This window comes from Vigna unguiculata, chromosome 1, assembly GCF_004118075.2.
Source record: "Vigna unguiculata cultivar IT97K-499-35 chromosome 1, ASM411807v1, whole genome shotgun sequence".
NCBI lineage: Eukaryota > Viridiplantae > Streptophyta > Magnoliopsida > Fabales > Fabaceae > Vigna > Vigna unguiculata.
Window position 1 is genome coordinate 32834960 of NC_040279.1, and position 18499 is coordinate 32853458.

The following is an 18499-nucleotide window of genomic DNA, read 5'->3' on the forward strand; positions in this document are numbered from 1 at the left end:
AGCATAATTATTTTTTTATAATAAGATACTATAGTAAAAAAAAAACACAAGCTATTTCACCGTGAATTGTTTGTTCTAGACAATACATAAGAGATGTGCATATTACGTAAAAGATGTGTATAATTGTTCATCCCCTAAAGGCATGTGTTCACATATAAGGAAAATAACCAAGTGCTCTTTCATAAAATATAAAAAAATTACTTTGATATACTTCTACATTCATTTAATACGAATATTTTCATTAATAAAAATATTGTTTATACAGTAAAAGATATTAACTATTTTATCTCTTGACATTTCAACAGTTGGAAAAATTTTTAAATTAATCCCTGTGAAAAAGACAGAAAATAATGAATACACAATCTATTAAACATTATTTACAATATTACATAATCATGACTTAAATATAGTTATAAAGATATTTTTTAATTTGCATTTTGTGTCCACACTTTTAAATGATTTAATTTTTCAGATGAAATCATCAAACAATATCTATTAGTTAGAAAAAAGTTTTTAAATTAAATTCAAGGATCTATTTTTCATCATTTACACTATTGATTGAATTCTCGTAGAGAAGTTGCGACTTCTTCGATTGAAGTCTAGATTAAAGATATCTAGTGCTTCGGTAAGATTCTCCTACCACAACCGTACGTATTCATAACATTAGCCCAATTACGGTGTGGTGTGTAACTGAAATCGTGGCCGTCCATCGTGTTTCTTTGAAATCAATGTAGCCCGTTTATTATAAGAGATAAGCAATCCCATGACTATGATTTCTCGGCGCACCTTTTTTTATTATAAAAAATAAAAATATTATAAAATATAAAAGAATCACATCACATTCCACTCACACAGTTGCTCACACCTTCAGACACACCTCTCTCATATTTTAACACTCTAAGCTGCGCAGCACCATTCTCAAGCTCCGATCTATAACTCCACACTTCCTTCATTTCCACCCTTTCTCTCTCAACCCGAATCCCCTTCTTTCTCTCTCCTCTCGTTGGGCCTCTTCCTTGGTCTTTAAAGCCCAACCCCGCTTCATCTCTTTTCTTGAATTAGGGTTTTTGCGCGCGCTCTTCTCCTCGATCTGCCGCAAGACCTGGGAGAAGCTCTGCATGCTCTGAACTCCAACGCTCTTTCCAGATGGCGTCGTCATATCCTGGTTCCGTGAGTGCAACACAGGTATTCTCTTATGGCGCTTTTTCTTTTTTTCTTTTTTTTTATTTGTGCTTTGATCCGCGTTTCAAGTTGGAGGCTGAGTCAGTGCTCTGATGTTTTGCTTTCAGGTTGGCTCCTACTTTGTCGGACAGTACTATCAGATTCTCCGCCAGCAGCCGAATCTCGTTCACCAGTTTTACTCTGATTCCAGCAGCATGATTCGTGTCGATGGAGACTCCATTGAATCTGCGCAAGATGTGGTGGTATGCCTTGCTAGGTCATGCGTATTTTTTCCAACTTTATTGTTTATGAGAAGTGTTGTTTCGAGGTTTTGAGGTTACTGTTGTGTTTAGGTTATCCATGTTGTGCGTTTTTTTTTTTTTTCAGTTTGTGCTTGGTTGGAATATTGTGGAGGTTTTTCTTTTTTGTTGTTGTAAACATATAATTAAAATTCTAGTTCATATAGCTAGATAACACAGAATGGATGCTGGATTTTAGTTTTTGGTTTTTAGATGTATTTGCTGGTAATGCCTACTGTATGTGTAGGTTTGTTATAATTCTATTAGTTTTGGTGCTCTCAATTAATTGTCATTTCAGCGTCTTTTGATTAACAATTTTCGTTTTGATTGTTACTTCCTGTTTTTGCTGTCGCTTCTCTTTTGTCTGTAAATGCTTTTTATTTTCATTATTTTTTGTTTTAAATAATATGTATAGGAAACAGTGAAGACAGAATATAAAACTGGAAGTTGATTCCTGTAAAAACTTTTGAAAACATGAAATAAAGTGAAATCAAGCTGACGAAAGTGAGAAAAATGTTCTGTCAAAGTAAATATATTGTTATTTTTCTTTCAGATACATGTCTGATAATTTCTTGTATGCTTCTTTTCCACCTTTTCTGTTTTGGTTAAATTCTAGCTAATAGCTGACCAGTTTAGGGTTCTCATGCAGCAAATTCATTCAATTGTTTCATTACTGAGTTTCACTTCGATTGAGATCAAGACAATCAATTCTCTGGACTCTTGGGATGGAGGTGTGCTTGTCATGGTCTCAGGTTCTGTGAAGCTAAAGGATATCACTGGGAGGCGGAAGTTTGTTCAAACATTCTTTCTCGCTCCTCAAGAGAAGGGTTACTTTGTTCTGAATGATATTTTTCATTTTGTGGAAGAAGGTGTTACATACCCAAATATGATACCAGTGGCGTCTGAAGCAATCGATAATCAGCCGCATGTGTCTGCATCTCTTGCAGAGCCACCAGGTAAATTAGCTGCAGAATTATGTTTTTAGGACAATTTTGTACTAGTTTTACTGAAAATTTGTGCTGCAGTCCGTTTAGTTAAGAGGAGATTCACAATCTGTGTAATAGGTATCCAAAAACACAGTTTTTAAGTAACGATAATAGGTTTTTAAAAACATGTCCTGGTGCGACAGATTTTCTCAGTCTTTTATCTTGATCTATCCAAACTAAAATTTAACAATATTTATATTTATTGCACAATTTTTTAATAGAATCCTGTGTTTGTGATTTAGTAGCTTCAGACTACAGTTTAGAGGAAGAAGCTAGGGACTATGTAAACTCAGTTCATATTGACGATGATCCAGTGGACAAGTATAGTCTTCCTGAGCACCACCAGCAGATCCATGAAGATCTTGAAACCGAAATAGTTGTGGAGGAAACTTCTGCACAGGAGGCATCTCCACCAATTCACAATGTTGCTCATACTGTCCAAGAACCCCCTGCAGCTCTTGTGGAAGAGTCTTTTGAAGAGCCTCCTAAGAAAACTTACGCTTCTATTGTATGTAATACTTTCAGTTTAATACTTTTAATATTTGTGTAACTATGCACTGTCCATGAACAACGTAACCACACTGTTGGAGTAACAAGTCTTTACTTAAACCATTCTTTTATGTTTCCATTATCATGATTTCCTTAAATTGTTTGCAATCAAGAATTTGTGTTTTGTGAGATTTATTGAACTCTCCTAGGCCACTAGAATTTGATTTTGATTGAAAAACACTACACACAAACAACTCATATGGAACTTTATGTACATTTTTTCCTTATTTGTCTGCTTTGGGTGATTTGACTAGGCAGCATTATTTTTTGTAGTATTTTAGATGATGAGGAAAACAGTAAAAGGAGTGAAAAATTAAGGTTGGCAAGAAATTCAGTTTCCTTACTTGTCAGAAGTTATTTCTTTGGAACATTCTCTTTCTTTAGCTGGCCTCTCTTAAATGAATCACAAGGCATCAAATAGTGGGAAAGTCTTAATTTGCTATTCTTTTGTATCTGTTGTCCTTGAACCTAATTAAAAAGAAATTGATTTTCAACTTTTGGTGTTTTTTCTTAATTTAATTGTGTCGCAATGAACTTGCAGTTACGAGTCTCCAAAGGGCTGCCTATGTTATCAGCTGCTCCACAGCATGTTCCCCAATACACCTTTAAAAGTGCTCCACCTCCTTCAGAGGTGAACCATGTAGCACAGCCTGTTATTCAGCAGTCGAGCCCTGCATCTATGTATGTCCCTGAATCTGGGTCTGAGCCCGCAGATGAAGGCTATGGACTAGAAGATGAAGGTTTAGTTTATCATCCTCTGATATTGTGATCATATTCGTTGCGGTTCTGGTGTCTATATAGTATATACCTTTTATTACTTGTATCATTTAGGATGATGGTGTGGGAATTACTATTCTTTGTTCATTCTTGGTGAGGTCTTGGTTGCTGGACTTTTTATTTTCTACTAGGAGTGAGTATCATACAAGTTTTTAAACAATTATACCTGCAGAAAGATTTTTCACTACAAAATTATTTTAGGAGACTTTAGAGGATGTTGCGGGCATAACCCTTTCGATCCATAATATTTAGAAAAAGAAATTTGAAAATTATTTATAATGAAAATGGTTCAGTTCTTGCATTTTGGAAACTGCATATCTTAACTGTTGTTGCATGACTTACATTGTCTAACATGGTCTTAGAATTTTTAGAATTAAACATGAAGTTGATTTCTGATCTTAATTGTTCCAGGTGAAGTAACCTCTGTCTATGTGAGAAACTTGCCTGCTAACGTTACTGAAGCAGAGATTGACCAGGAATTTAAGAATTTTGGCAGAATTAAGCCAGATGGAATATTCATCAGGGTTAGAAAGGTAGCTCCTCACTCTTGGATTAAATTGAATGCACTCCTTTCATGAGAAATATAAAAAAAAGGTAAAGTAAAAATTGACGTTTACAGGAAATTGGAGTGTGCTATGCATTTGTGGAATTTGAAGATATCGTTGGTGTTCAAAATGCACTTCAGGTTTGTGGTTATTTTATGTTGTATTTTCTTATTAGACCTAATATTCATTTGATAATCTAATATTAAGTACCTTGATAAACAGAAGAACACAGAACATCTTTACATTTGTTACAGAAATTATACAACATCAATTTTCTTACTGCTTAAATCTAGGACATCTCTGTTTGCTTATTTGATTTATTGTCATTTTCAATTGTTTTCTCATGACTGTGGAATGAAATTGACATTTTTTGACTTATATTTTTATGTTTTATGGTTCAATACCGGTTTATTATTAGTCTTTAAGAAAATCATGACAGTTTCGTTGGTTGAATTTGTAGTGAAAAGTGAAATCAAGTATCTACATCTTATGAATTTGAAGCTTTTTTTGTCAATAAAAAAAAGACATCTTGCACTTATCGTCCCAAGTATGGTTCAAGCTATGTCACTTTAATTTAAAGTACTACTCCCCCTTCCAAGGTCATTTTCGTTTCTCTTGAACTTTCTCTCACTTGTGTTTGATTTAAAATTTTTGATGGATTTGAAGTTTTAAGCAGAACATCTGATCTTGGCTTTGGATTTCATTTCTCTTCTACTGTTTCAGAGTTTGAGTTTAAAACTACTTCTTGATGTTCAGAGATAGAAAAATTCTTTAATAAGATTGTTGATATTAAAATGAACTGAAGTGTAACATGTATTTATCATGCGTAAGGGGGTGTAATTTTTGAAGTGTAACATGTATTTTATCATTCGTAAAGGGGTGTAATTTTTAAATTTAAAGCAGAGGGCAGTGTTGTGTAGTTTGCCCAAAACATAAATAAGTAATCCGGCTTGACTCAACGGTCTTGTTATGCAGATTGCTTATATTTTTATTCTTATTGTTTTTTTAATGCGATAACATGGTTCTTATCTATGTTCATTCTATACTTCATTGTAGGCTTCTCCAATTCAGTTAGCTGGAAGACAAGTATACATAGAAGAGCGGAGGCCAAACAGTGGCACTGCAGTTCGAGGAGGAAGTAATGTTTTTGACCTTTTTCATTTAGCTCTTATACTTTCAAATGTTTTTAGCCTCTCAAGTTGTGTGGGTTAAATCCTTGGAAGGTTTTTATTACTTGCTGCAATTGTTAGTGTCGGACTGCACCTAATAAATACATACTCGATAGCATTAGTGATCTGAGTGATAGCCTTATGGCTGAATATGCTAAGGAACCCGTTGTGCAGAAATTAGCATTTATTACTAAAATATGCTAAGGAACTTCTCCAATAAATACTTTTGGGAGAGAGAAATAAGCTTGTCTTCATAAGCTAATATTATCTCACGTACAAGCTGATTTATAGAGGTTGTTTCCTATTAGCTTCTCCAAAATCTGTTTTTTAATGCATAAGCTAATTTTACCTTATGGAGAAACTAATTCTCTTTTCCTTTCTATTTTTCTCTCCTAATAGTGTTTAAAGAAGTTTCTAATATACTATCAATATTATAAATAAATTGACTTGGAAAAGGTATAATATATGTCTGTAAAATTTTGATACTCTACTGTGATCAGTTCTGAAGTGTTTTCTGTTCAAATTAGAAAATGATTTGTTTATAGTCCATTTCCTTTTTATTTCGTTGGTCAGGAAGGGGAAGAGGCAGAGGCAGTTATCAGGCAGATGCTCCGAGAGGGCGTTTTGGTGCAAGGAACATGGGAAGGGGAAGTAATCTGGATAATTCAGACTACTCGAGACTAAGAGGAGATGGTTATCTTCAGCGTAGTTCACGATGAGAAAAAATGGCAAAAGCATGGAGTGAGAAGATTCTGTTGAAAGGGCTTATACAATTAGTGAAATCTGTGCTTGGTGTGGGTATTTACTGCAGAACATTTTCTTCTGTGGTTTCACATTAAGTAGTCTTACGTTTTGGGTGCGTCTTTTTCTAGTAAAAGCCATTGAGACTTTAAACAGTTTGTTTCACAAGCATAGATCAGTTGGTTCCCCTTGAATGTTATTTAGCATGCCATTCGCGTGGGAAGTTTTGGTTGTTGTTTGTATTGTTCCATGTTTGGATTGTGGCGGCCTTTTAATCACGAGAGGTGTTGAAAGTAAGAAAGTGGTTTAGTTTAGACATCAGTAGAGGTTGTGTTTAATTGTCAGATGTTGCGGTGCATTTATGGGTGCATTGGCTCGTTGCCTTTGTTAAAACTTGTAGCAAGTCTTATGGAAATCTTATTATAAATTTTCTCTATTAGTTTGGGGACATTGTCGAGACGTAGATAATTAAATCTTTTCATTTAATCGTTTGACTTTACTTGAAAACAACTCCAACGATGAGAAGGCTTGTACTATTCAGTCCAGGAGTTAGTAAAATTTGTAAATCTGATACCAAGGTTCAAAAATTTATAATTAAATGAAAGTGTACATTATTTTACGATAATTTTAGTCTAGAACAAGTTAATTTACAAAATAAGTAAACAAACTAAAAGCTTTTTGTTATGCATTTTTCTTTGATCGAACATTTTTTTAATAGTCACCAAAATTCAAAAATTTCAAATCTATTTTAAAAATTTGTTTTTTTTTTTATATTTTAGACAAGAAATAAATTATTGTCTCAAAAACTAAATCATAATTTTATATATATTTTTGTTCTCCTAAATTTAAGGGGATATTACAATTAGTTTTTCCTGATTTAATTTAGTCACTCTTTTTTAGAAATATGTGAATTAATTTAACTCTTTTAACAAAATTTGTTAAGTTTATTTAACATTTTAAACGTATCTTTTAGCTAACATTGAAATAGAAATATGTTAAAAATTGTGTAAACAACACAAATGCTCATAAAATGTTTTAAATGTCAAATAAACTTAACAAAATTTAGTTAAAAATTTAATTCAAATGTCCACAAAAAATTAAGAGACTTAAAACATATTTAACCATTTTTAAATTAAACCTAAATAATCTCAAAGTTGGAAGAAAAATCGAGAAAACCTAGACCTTAGGAAAAGATACTTGTATTTTGGATTAGATGATTAAGTTAAGAATGAGATGATTTTTATTTTGTCCAAGTTGGTGAGCTAATCCCGATAAGCTGAATTCTTAGTAAGTTAGGTCTATTTTTGGTCCATACAAAAATTTGAAAAAATCTTTTAACTCAACCCAGCTTGAATCCTTACAAATTTTAACTGATCTTGAAAGTTCTAATAAATAATCTTTTAAAAACTCATACTACTCTTAGAACTATTTTCTAATTACATATCTTCCAAATATTTTGAATTGTTTTTCATTTGTTGTTGACTTTTCAATCGTTTTTTATTTGATTTAAAATATAATATTTACATATTTAAAAAGAACTAATATATCGGAAGTTATAATTATATAAAATAAACATTTACCATGTACATGTTTTACATGGCAGATTATTTTGTTATAATTTTATAGGCTTTTATCTTGACTAATATACATGGTAAAAATTATTGAAAACCACGCAAAGTTTTTTTCTCTTTTACTTCCAAGTAAAGTTCCATAATATTCTTTAAATAAAATCTATCATCTCGTTTAAACATGCCTTTGCTATTAAAAACCAGTTTAAAACTTGGTAGGACTCATTTCCTGTGAGTATCATGATTTGACGAAATAGGTAGTGGTTTTTCCATTAGAACTATCAAAGATATTCAGCAGCAGCATTCAATTCCTTCTTCTCCTCTCCACATTCAGTTCAAGAAGACCCTTATCAGCATCACTATTATTCTCTATATTCTTCACCTAAAATTTCCTCTCCCATCATCCTTCAATGTTGAGTTCAGATTGAGATCTTTCAGAACCTTTTTCATGATCTGATATTTGTAGTACAATGGCTTAGTGTGTTGTTTCATCAGTTCATGCCCTTTTCTTCATCTAATCTATGTTCTCCTTCTTAAGCTGTGCAGTGCCTTTGATGAAACATACAAGTACTAGTCCCGAATAAAACATGTTATGAAGCAGTAGATGTTGATTAAGTAATTAGTTTAGTTTGCGCACAACTCTGACAAAGGAAAACAACCAACTGTGCTACAGAAACTCAAAGCTAGAGATCGTAGATTTGTGTTATTAATAGAATGTGCAGCCTTCTGAACAGAACCAACTCTTACAACATTGCCTTCAATACAAGAATTTCAACACATGATGATGATAACACACTCGCTTCTGCATTCCAACCCCACCAATTCAAGCACCTGCTGTAGCCATAGCTCCCTGATGAGAATGAGGAGGCAAACACTGTGCTTCATTGTTACCATCTTCCTCTTCCTCTGCGTCCCAAAGGAAACTAGCATATGCTGCATGTACATGGCTGTTATCACAAAAAAAGTAACTTCTTTTGTCAGAATGCATTTCAAACCATTATAAAGCTTTAAGAAATATCATAACATTCTGAATCTTCTGCACATACCTGTCTTCAGGAGAGGCTTGAACTGCTCTTTCAAAATAGCTTGAGGCACGTTCTTGGTCATGGTGTACCTCCCAAACTAGCTTCCCATACTGTGATAGAACATCTCCATCATTTGGGTCTGCCAATATGGCTCGGGAATAGTACTCCTCCGCTCCTTCACGATCCTGTTTGAACTGTAAAAAGACAAAATTCATCACCAAAAACACCCACTAACAAAACCAAGTTTTGGTGTTTTCCCTAACACTAGATTCAAATCATCACTACATTTTCACTTCCAAGTAACCAAATCCTCTGAAAGAAGTTGCAAAAGTAGCTTATTATGACCAACAAATTGGTTATCATGATGAGTGTTTAGGTGTGATTTGTATTTAAGACTTTTGTTTTGAATACACAGGGAAATAAACAGAACTTACCTGATACAAAAAGTTAGCATAATTCCTCAGAAACAAAGGATCCCCAGGATTTTCTTTCACCATTTTCTTGTAATATTCCTCCACATCATGCCTATCTCCATCATTCCCTCCAGAACCCAAAGGATTGTGATCACTGCTACCTCCACCACCCCCTCTGCAGCCACCTATGCCATCACCACAGCACTCTACTCCAAGCCCCTTTGCAAGATACATTTCTTTACCACTTCCACCCTCTTCCTGCTCATCAAAACTCACTCTGCAAACTCCATCTCTCGCTTTCCCAGCTTCACTCAATATCACACCATTCACCACACTAAACCCTTCTCTTCCGTTCTCCTCCCCTTCTTCGCTCTCACTTTCCATTTCTTCATCTTCCTCTTCTACACGCAGGCCATTGTGCTTACCAATCGAGAAAGAAGGAATGGTCTCCAGCACCAAGCACCTGTTCCTCGTTGGAAACCTCTTGGAAGGGTCTGAAAATTCCAACATGTCTTCGTTGTTGCAGTAGGCCAAGTCTTGCAAGTTCCCATCAGATTGAACTCTTCTAAAGCCTTTGCTTTGCCTTTCAAGCTCACCAATTGAGGGAGAGATTGGGGAAGAACCACATGAAAAGGAAGGGAGAGTGAAGGACCCAGTTTGGGGGACATGAAGTTTGTGATAATGTTGGGGAACGCTGGTTGGTGGAAAGTGCTTAATTCCATGGCTGGTTTCTGAGTGAATACTGTTGTTAGGACTATCTGTGAAGTTGGAAAGGAGGGATCCAAGAACTGGCGTTGAAGAGCTTCTTAGCAGCATGTTTTCAGAATGTTTTCAGATTCAAGATAACCTTTTTCTGGCTGTCTCTTGCCTTTTGAGTACAAATCATGCAGAAAATACAACAAAACTGCAAATTACTTCTCAGGAAAACCAAAACAATAAACTAGAGAAGAGAAAGGCATAAACAGAAAACAAATTGACATGGATACAAGGAAATGTAACAACGCTAATTGCTCAGTTGATAACACAAAAAACTAATGTTTCGGTTGGAAAAGGAAGAGAAAGAGAAGGAAAGAAAAATACCCTTTTGAGACCTTGTAGAGTCCTTGATGCACTGTAATCTATGTAATTTCAGAAGATGATTGGAAGGGAGAGATTTTTTGTACATATAAAAAACATTTAAATGTACAAAAGCAGGATCCTTTATATATAAAGGTGAAGACTTTGCCGGTGAGGTGCATGTGAACATGAGTGGTTTAACCTTCTCTGTCGAATATTATAATCAAAAACAAAAAAAAATGGTTTATTTTTCACCCTAAAAAAGAAAATTCATTTGGGTGGTGAATGTGTGGTAGATGTAGCATTTGGATGACAGAAAAATATCAACTTGTGAAGAGTCGTTGGATGACAGTGCATATGGAAATTGGAAAGAAAGTAGTCGGAAAAGGGCAACATTGTTTCCAATGCAGTAATTAAAATGAAAAAGATTTTCATAATTATTATTATTATTATTAGAAAAAGAAAAATGATGCATTATTGAAGAAAGTACTAGCATACCAACCTTTCACATGGAGGGCATGTCCCTCCCTCCCAGGGGCAGGGATAATTATTATGTTTGGCACACCAAAATCTTAATGCAACTTTGTTTCACGTTTGTATTGACACAAACAAACGCTTCTTCTCCGTACACGTGCCTCATTCACGCGCTTATTTGACTGTTCTACAGTTCTTGTACACAACTTGTAATTGATGTTCGAAGATATTCTTGGGAGATTCCTGCAACAAAATTCAATTGTAGAAACAAAATCAAAAACGTGCTTCCTCGTTTCTGGAACTGCTGTTCCGCTGTACATCCTCTTATGTTAACAAGTTTTCTATTTCTTTTGTCGTTTTTAGTGCTTACACCTCCTCCACTCGACTTAAATTTCACATACCTTTCTTTCTTTGAACTCATCAAAGATAATCAACAAAGAAAAGCAAACAAAAAAAAAATGTGAAAATTGAGGATCCACAAACTAAAAAACACGCAAAAACTAAACATATTTTACAATCTAAGCTTTTCACATAATATTGAACACAATTTATGAAGATTTATATGAAGCCCGAAGACGTCTTATTGTGTCCCGTGTTCGATACGTATAGAACACCAACACCCGTACACGATAAGTATTATTAAAATGTCAAATTTGAAAGACATTCTTCTATCTTTTAAATAATTTTGATATGATTCTAACACAATAATAATAACAACCACAAATTCAATGATTTTTCAAAAAATCCATAAACTTATAAATTTATCACATTAGTTTCTATTATGATTGTAAAAACAAGGAAAAAATATTATATGGTCACTACTTTTCACTTTTTTGGATATTAGATAGATAAATTAGATTCATTTTTTATTAGTTGACAATGTGTTGGTTGAAAATTTAAAACTAATATGTATATACATGCAGTATCATATCTTATGTTTTTCAATTTAGTCATATCTTCGTGTCCATATCGTATTCTTGTTTGTATCCGTATCCAGGATTCGTAGGATCTATGCAGATAAAAAAATGATTTACCTTTTATACAAATATTATTTTTTTAATATTATTGACTACTATAATAATTACATTTTTCTATTATAATACAACAAATAATTAAAATAAAATATTTTAAAGTCATTTTAACATATAAAAAAAATGTTCTCCCTCATTTCTATTTTTTTTTCAATTCAAACCATCTAACTTTCTATTTTTTATTTTATTTTTTATATTTTCTTAAGGATATCGAACATGTTATCATCTCTAATTTAAATGACCATCTTCTTGCCTTTTATTTATGAAAAATAAAACTACTGAATTGAGACGCGTAAGACATCAAACAAAGATTAAACCTATAAAAGATGGACACAAATTCTAGATGACAAAAGGGGTGTGAATTATCAAAATTTACCTTTAAATATATTTCAAACCCTATAAATTTAGAAATAAAAACTAAAAAAATATAAAATAAGAAAACTGATAATATTTAAATATAAGAACTAAATAAGAACTAAAAAAAAGTACAACTTATAAATATTAAAGACTAAGTGAGTAATCAAAAAAATATTTCTATACTAGTACCTGATTAAATGTCATTATTGATATAATTGTGAAATTAATTATTCTAAATTTGACATGTACGTGCAAATTTACAGTTGATTACAATTAAAACTATTTTATTCTGGATACGTAACCTATATTTTTATTTTTGTGTTTGTGTTTTCTCTCTTCTTATGATAACAAAGTTGATTAAATTCAAAGTATAAATACTATTTATAAAAAAAGTCTTACAATATTGATACATACATAGAAGAGAATTCAATTGAAGATTTTTATCAGCAGCCGAAACCTTACGGTGTAAACCCCAAAAATCTTCTAATTAGAATTGAGGTCACAAATTCATCAATTCATTTATACATATTTTTCATTATTTTTTAATATATATAATGATGACAAATCTCCTAAGTTTAAAATTACAAATAATAAAATTTTTAACAGTATTGAACGGTTGAAAATTTGATAATCTTACTAAAGAAATATGGTTTTAAATATATAAAAAAAAGTATAATCATATAAGAGAAGACAAAAGAGTATAAGTATAATTTTGTTTCAGTATCAAATTACAATTGTTATTGGAAAAAGTTATGTGTTTTTGATAAATGACGGGTTCTAACAATTATTATAACTTATATATAAAGAAATCAAAATTCAAATCAAATTACTATAGAAAATTAGGTTATAATAACCCAGAGTCAATATGAGGATGCTTAATAATCAAAATGAGATTATTAACTACTACTGTTAGAAAGTTGACAGGACAATTTTCTCTATCTCAAAACCTTGAGTTTTTATTTTATTTTATTTATACTATAATTTTTAGTTTAATAATGAAAAGAAAAAAGAAAAAAGTAATCTAAGTATTATGTGGTTGGAAAATAATATTATGAAAACGTTATAAAAATATTTATGACAAAGGCATTCCATCTTGAAATATTGACATCACACAGAAGTTGATGAATCGAATTTTTAAATCGATGTTTTATTTGGACTAGGAGTGAAATAAAGAGGAAATAGCTAATAAGAGAGAAAAAAGTATAAATGATATAGGTTTAAATACCTTTTTGGTTCTCATTTTTGTAGTATTTGTTGTGAATGATTCTCATTTTCACAGAATGTTTAAAATGGTCCTCATTTTTACCGAATGTTTAGAATGGTCTTCATTTTCGCAATTCGTGTTTTATTTGGTCATTTTCTGTAACGCCGTTTAAATCATTAACGAGGCATTGTACATGTGGCACAATTTGTATTAGGGTGTATTACGTGTACTATACAGGTGGCTTAATTAGATATTTGGGGATAAATAAGTGAGCTAGGGTTTTGGTAGGGAATGTTTGGGCAGTTGGTGAGTTTTGGCAATCTTGTTCCTCCATTCCCAATTGGTATTGCTGCAATCTTCTTCTTCCTGCAATCCCATTATATAGGTATGTTACGGTCCCAAACTTTTTCCTTTACATCTGGTTGTAATCGTTGGAGGCAACCGTGTTGTATCACTTCGTGCACTATTGGTGGTTCAACGAGAAACGAATTAATCCCGATTTGTAGTTGCAGAGAGATGGCTGCTTTGAGGATGACAAGAACTCCAAAGAATATTGGTAGAAAATTTTGGGTACAATCTATTTTTATTTTTTTGTTAATAATAAATTGGTTTTAATTTTTGGTTTATTGATTTACAGAGTGATGGTTCTAATAATGTGGGCTGCAACTTTTTCAAATGGTGGTGTTGATGAGAAGGATGTCATCATCATGACACAAATGAGGCAGATTAATGATTTGGAAAAGGATGTTCACTTCAATTTCACCTTCCACTTCAACATCAATATTCAGACCACTGCCATCCCTAATCTCTACTTCGGCAGCCTCTTCATGGGCCTCCACTTCACCACCGTGGTGGACAATAACATTGAACCTATCATCACTTATTGCCCTAAAGTAAATTAAACAAATAAAAAAGATGTATTATTAAGCCTACTTTAACGCAATGGGGGGTCATTGCTACAATCAATTACAAATAATAAAATAATGGGAACTATTACACCAACATCGACAACCGACAAACAAACCAACTAAAATAATACCGCACTGAACCCCACCTACAGACACAAACTACACAAATTCATGGAAGTAATTTAGAAACCATGCAGAACTCACAACAATCGAAAGACAAACAAACCCAAAAATAGAATTACGAAAACCCTAACCCACGAGCAAACACAACCCAGAAAACCCTGAACCCACTTACCTCGTTGATGATGATTAACTAGAAAATTGAAATGAAGAGTGCAACTGCAATCCAATGATGAAATGACAAGTATTAGCTGCTTCCTCTGCAAATCTGAACTCAGGAAAGACGAAGATAAAGAAATTTCCCTAATTACAAAATTTCCCCTAAATTGGAAAATTAACGTTAATTAGCCACCTGTACAGTACACGTAACACACCCTAATACAAACTGTGCCACCTGTATAATGTTCCGTTAATGATTTAAACGGCATTACAGAAAAGGACTAAATAAAACACAAATTGCGAAAATGAGGACCATTCTAAACATTCGGTAAAAATGATGACCATTTTAAACATTCTGTAAAAATGAGAACCATCCGCAACAAATACTACGAAAATGAGGACCAAAAAGGTATTTAAGCCAATGATATATAAGTAAATAAAGAATCACTGAAAAATATGTTTTATTTGGGTGAAAAAAATAAGAAGTCACAAAAGGAATAAAAAAAATGTATACTTTTTTTTATATAAATTTAAAATATTATTTATTAACGCAAAGTTATTTATTTATTTATTTTACCTCATTATTTAAATGTCTTATTATGTGAAAATATATATTAAATTTAACATTTGGGCGTTAGACTAGTAATGCATTAAATAGTTTTTGCTATATTAAGTTAAAATGATATATTTAACTAAAAATAAATATAATTGAACTTTTATGTTTCTCTTCTTGTATTTAATTTTCGTATACCATTCAAAAATAAAATAAAATCAATAATTTGACACATAATTCATTTAAAAATATATAAACACATTTAAATTTGGTTAGGAAAAGTGTGTTAGTTTCCAAACAAGTTTATCCATATAATAAATGAATTTAATTAGTCGAACTGTATCTACTTTTGTTCGGATGTTTCAGTTTGGACATTGTTTTTAAAAAAGATTCAATTGCATTCCAACTTTGGAAGAAGTGTCTCAATTAGATCTTTAAAAAAAACAAAAAAATTATTAACGTTGTTAACGACGTGCCACATGTTAGTCTATAGATTTTTTTAATTTTTTTTAATTATTTTTTTAATTTTTTTGATTTTTTTACCACAGGTTACTAGTATGACACACGACACTATTAGTATCATGTGACAAGGTACAATTATGTATCAGTGTCACTATCAAGAGTTATTGTCTTGGTTTCAATTTAGTGTCCAGATATGTCTATTTGTTTCAATTTAGTCTCCACATATATCCTTTTGATTTAATTTAGTCCCACCTTTTTTTTTCAAAATAGAGAAATATTGTATCTCTTAATACGAAATTAATTACTTATATAAATATTATATTGATATTTGTTATTAAAAATGACGTACAAAATTAAGTATTGATATTTATATTAAAATTTAGTTGCAAAAGTCATGAATAACAAAAACATGAGTTAACAATTAAAAAATATATATAATATGTTATAACGTTATTTTCAAAATAAAACAATATTGTGTCTTTCTTAAATTTGAAATTTGAGACCAAACTTATTAGTTATATAAATGTTATACTCATATATTTTTTCAAAATAGTGCAATATTGTCTATTTCTTAAATTTGAGGACCAAACTTATTACTTATATAAATGTTATACTAGTAAGAGAGACAATATTTCTCTCTCTCTCTCTCTCTCTCTCTCTCTATATATATATATATATATATATATATATATATATATATATATATATGTTGTGTGTGTGATAAACTCGTTTTACTTTTAGTTCATATGAGATCTCCAACACTTTATGTTTTTTTGTTTATGATGGTTTGATTAACTATAAGGTAGTGAGAAGTCGTGGAAGGTTGAAAAATCCTTTTGAGTTTTTGACCTATGATAATCAATAAATCAATTGTTTGGACACAAAGAATGACTTATTGATTATCTTAAATTATTTTACCTTAATGCAAATTTTGTTTTATTGAGTTGACAATAAATTGTAATTCAATAAAGTATAGTTATGATTTGCTATAAGAGATTGGAGTATAACTTTTCATGATAAGAATTGACGACAATGAAGAAGAGGAAAATATTTATTCACGAGCTTAATGAAACAAGAACATGAGGTGATGATGTCTAATCCCAACATATTCGTATTATATATTTTCATCCAACTAGTTTTCTCATTTCAAAACTACCAAAAACATTGTAGTGCTTAGTTTTAATTTTTCATTTAAGTTTTTGTTATTTAATCTCACTTCATACTCCATTGTGTATTTTATGCCTACTAGTATAAAGTTAATGTAATTATTAATATTACACCAAGTCTTTGTGTTTTATGGAATTGACCCTCTTACTTTTAAAATTATTGACGATAATGGAGTGTTTGTCAAAAAGTCAACATTGAACTAGGTGAACCGGTTCAATACGAGTTGGAGGGTTCAAAATTTTGACTCACCCCACTTAAGTGATGACGAGTTGGTAGAACGACCCATTTTTTCCTTCCCTCGATTACAAGTAATAAATATATATATCTAAAGAAAAAATTCGGTCAAATATGTTTTTGGTCTTTTAAATTTTAGAAAAATTTGGAATTAATCTTTCTTCGAAATTTTTGATCAATCTAGTCCCATATCTTTAGGAATGTGTAAATTTAGTTTTTTTTAACCAAATTTTGTTAAGTTTATCTAATGTAAACGCAAGGGTGAAGGAATGTGATTAGAGTTTTTAATATTTTTCAATAAAGGGTATTAGAGACCTTTTCTTAATGTTACGGGGTGCAGAACGAAAATCATGGACGTATAGGAAGAAGCACCCTAAAAAAATTGAAAAATCATGTGATAGTATAAAAGTAGAAGTAGAAAGAAAGAAAAAAACTGTTGTTTTTTCTTTTCATTTTTTGGTTAAATCATTCCAGAGGTTCCCATTTTTGTAACGAAATCTCAAGTAGGTCCTCCCATTCTCATTTGACTTAATTGAGTCCCTATTTTTGAAAATCGTTGCAATAAGTTCCTTTCCATTAGGTGTACAATAACGGTGTTAATTATGTGCCACTTGTCAGTACGTGGTTTTTTTGACTTTGTTTTAATTTTTTTTTAATTTTTAATTTTTTTATATATATTTTTTTTAAAAAAATAAAATTGCCACGTGTCAATCTTACATTGTGCCACGTGGCAGAGACAATGTGATGTGGCAGTGGCAGTGCCACATGTCACTGTTGGATGTGAAAATTCTCAATGTAGTCCCTATATTTATTATTTTGTCTCAATTTGGTCCCAAATTTTTTAAAATTTAATCAATTTCATCCTTGTATCAAATTTAATTTTTATATAAATTTTACAATGGTATTTTTATTATAATTGATATTTTTAACAAAATTAAGTTTATTTAAATGTATATTTTGCATTGAACTTTATTTAAATATTGTTTCAAATATTTATATATCAATAATTTATAAACAAATCTTAGAATTTATATTTAAAATTTTATATTTGAATTTATAAAGTTTTTATTTTTAAAGCAACTCTAACATTTATCTATAAATTATAGATATATAAATATTTAAAAAAATAAATAAATATCAGTGCACAATATATATTTAAATAAAATACAGGACTACATTGAGACTTTTCACATCCAACCGTAACACGTGGCACTGCCACTGCCTCATCATAATGTCTCTGCCACGTGGTAAAATGTCAGATTGACACGTGACAATTTTAATTTTTTTTTAAAATTATAAAAAAAAATTAAAAATTAAATAAAAAATTATAAAAATTATAAAAAAAATCAAAAAAACCACGTTCTGACACACATAATTAAAATCGTTACTGTAGACCTAAAAGAACTAATTGCTACAAATTTTTAAAACTAGGGACTTAATTGAGTCAGATGAAAATGAAAGACTTATTTGAGATTTCGTTATAAAAATAAGGACCTCTGGAATGATCTAACCTCAATTTTCTTTAAAAAATGTCTAAAGAG

General features: G+C 31.2%; 2 protein-coding genes across 4 annotated transcripts; one reads left to right on the forward strand and one right to left on the reverse strand.

The window, feature by feature from the left end:
- Positions 1–841: 841 nt before the first annotated feature.
- Positions 842–6675, forward strand: LOC114183943 (putative G3BP-like protein). Of its 3 annotated transcripts, none has more exons than XM_028071164.1 (9): positions 842–1185; positions 1290–1424; positions 2110–2416; positions 2698–2954; positions 3537–3735; positions 4184–4305; positions 4392–4457; positions 5374–5455; positions 6060–6675. In XM_028071164.1, the coding sequence occupies exons 1-9, from the start codon at positions 1147–1149 to the stop codon at positions 6203–6205; spliced, it is 1353 nt and encodes a 450-aa protein (XP_027926965.1). In that variant the 5' UTR covers positions 842–1146; the 3' UTR covers positions 6206–6675. The 3 variants fall into 3 exon arrangements, with proteins under 3 accessions (XP_027926965.1, XP_027926949.1, XP_027926957.1); XM_028071148.1 differs by having other exon boundaries at positions 843–1185; positions 2689–2954; XM_028071156.1 differs by having other exon boundaries at positions 843–1185; positions 2692–2954.
- Positions 6676–7943: 1268 nt separating this feature from the next.
- Positions 7944–10482, reverse strand: LOC114190361. Its single transcript, XM_028079214.1, has 4 exons — positions 10314–10482; positions 9255–10101; positions 8842–9014; positions 7944–8742 (listed from the first exon to the last, which is right to left on the reverse strand). Exons 2-4 carry the CDS (start codon positions 10047–10049, stop codon positions 8619–8621), a joined length of 1092 nt encoding a protein of 363 aa, XP_027935015.1. The 5' UTR covers positions 10050–10101; positions 10314–10482; the 3' UTR covers positions 7944–8618.
- Positions 10483–18499: the final 8017 nt, after the last annotated feature.

What these genes read in the sequence shown, in the direction of transcription:
- LOC114190361 (XM_028079214.1), bottom strand. Translation starts at nt 10,049, where the DNA reads ATGCTGCTAAGAAGCTCTTCAACGCCAGTTCTTGGATCCCTCCTTTCC. An exon ending in ATGCTAACTTTTTGTATCAG is followed by an intron (nt 9,015 to 9,254) that starts GTAAGTTCTGTT and finishes GTCTTTTTACAG; the next exon opens with TTCAAACAGGATCGTGAAGG. An exon ending in CAAGCCTCTCCTGAAGACAG is followed by an intron (nt 8,743 to 8,841) that starts GTATGTGCAGAA and finishes TTGTGATAACAG; the next exon opens with CCATGTACATGCAGCATATG.
- LOC114183943 (XM_028071148.1), top strand. Translation starts at nt 1,147, where the DNA reads ATGGCGTCGTCATATCCTGGTTCCGTGAGTGCAACACAG. An exon ending in AATCTGCGCAAGATGTGGTG is followed by an intron (nt 1,425 to 2,109) that starts GTATGCCTTGCT and finishes GTTCTCATGCAG; the next exon opens with CAAATTCATTCAATTGTTTC. An exon ending in AGAAAACTTACGCTTCTATT is followed by an intron (nt 2,955 to 3,536) that starts GTATGTAATACT and finishes ATGAACTTGCAG; the next exon opens with TTACGAGTCTCCAAAGGGCT.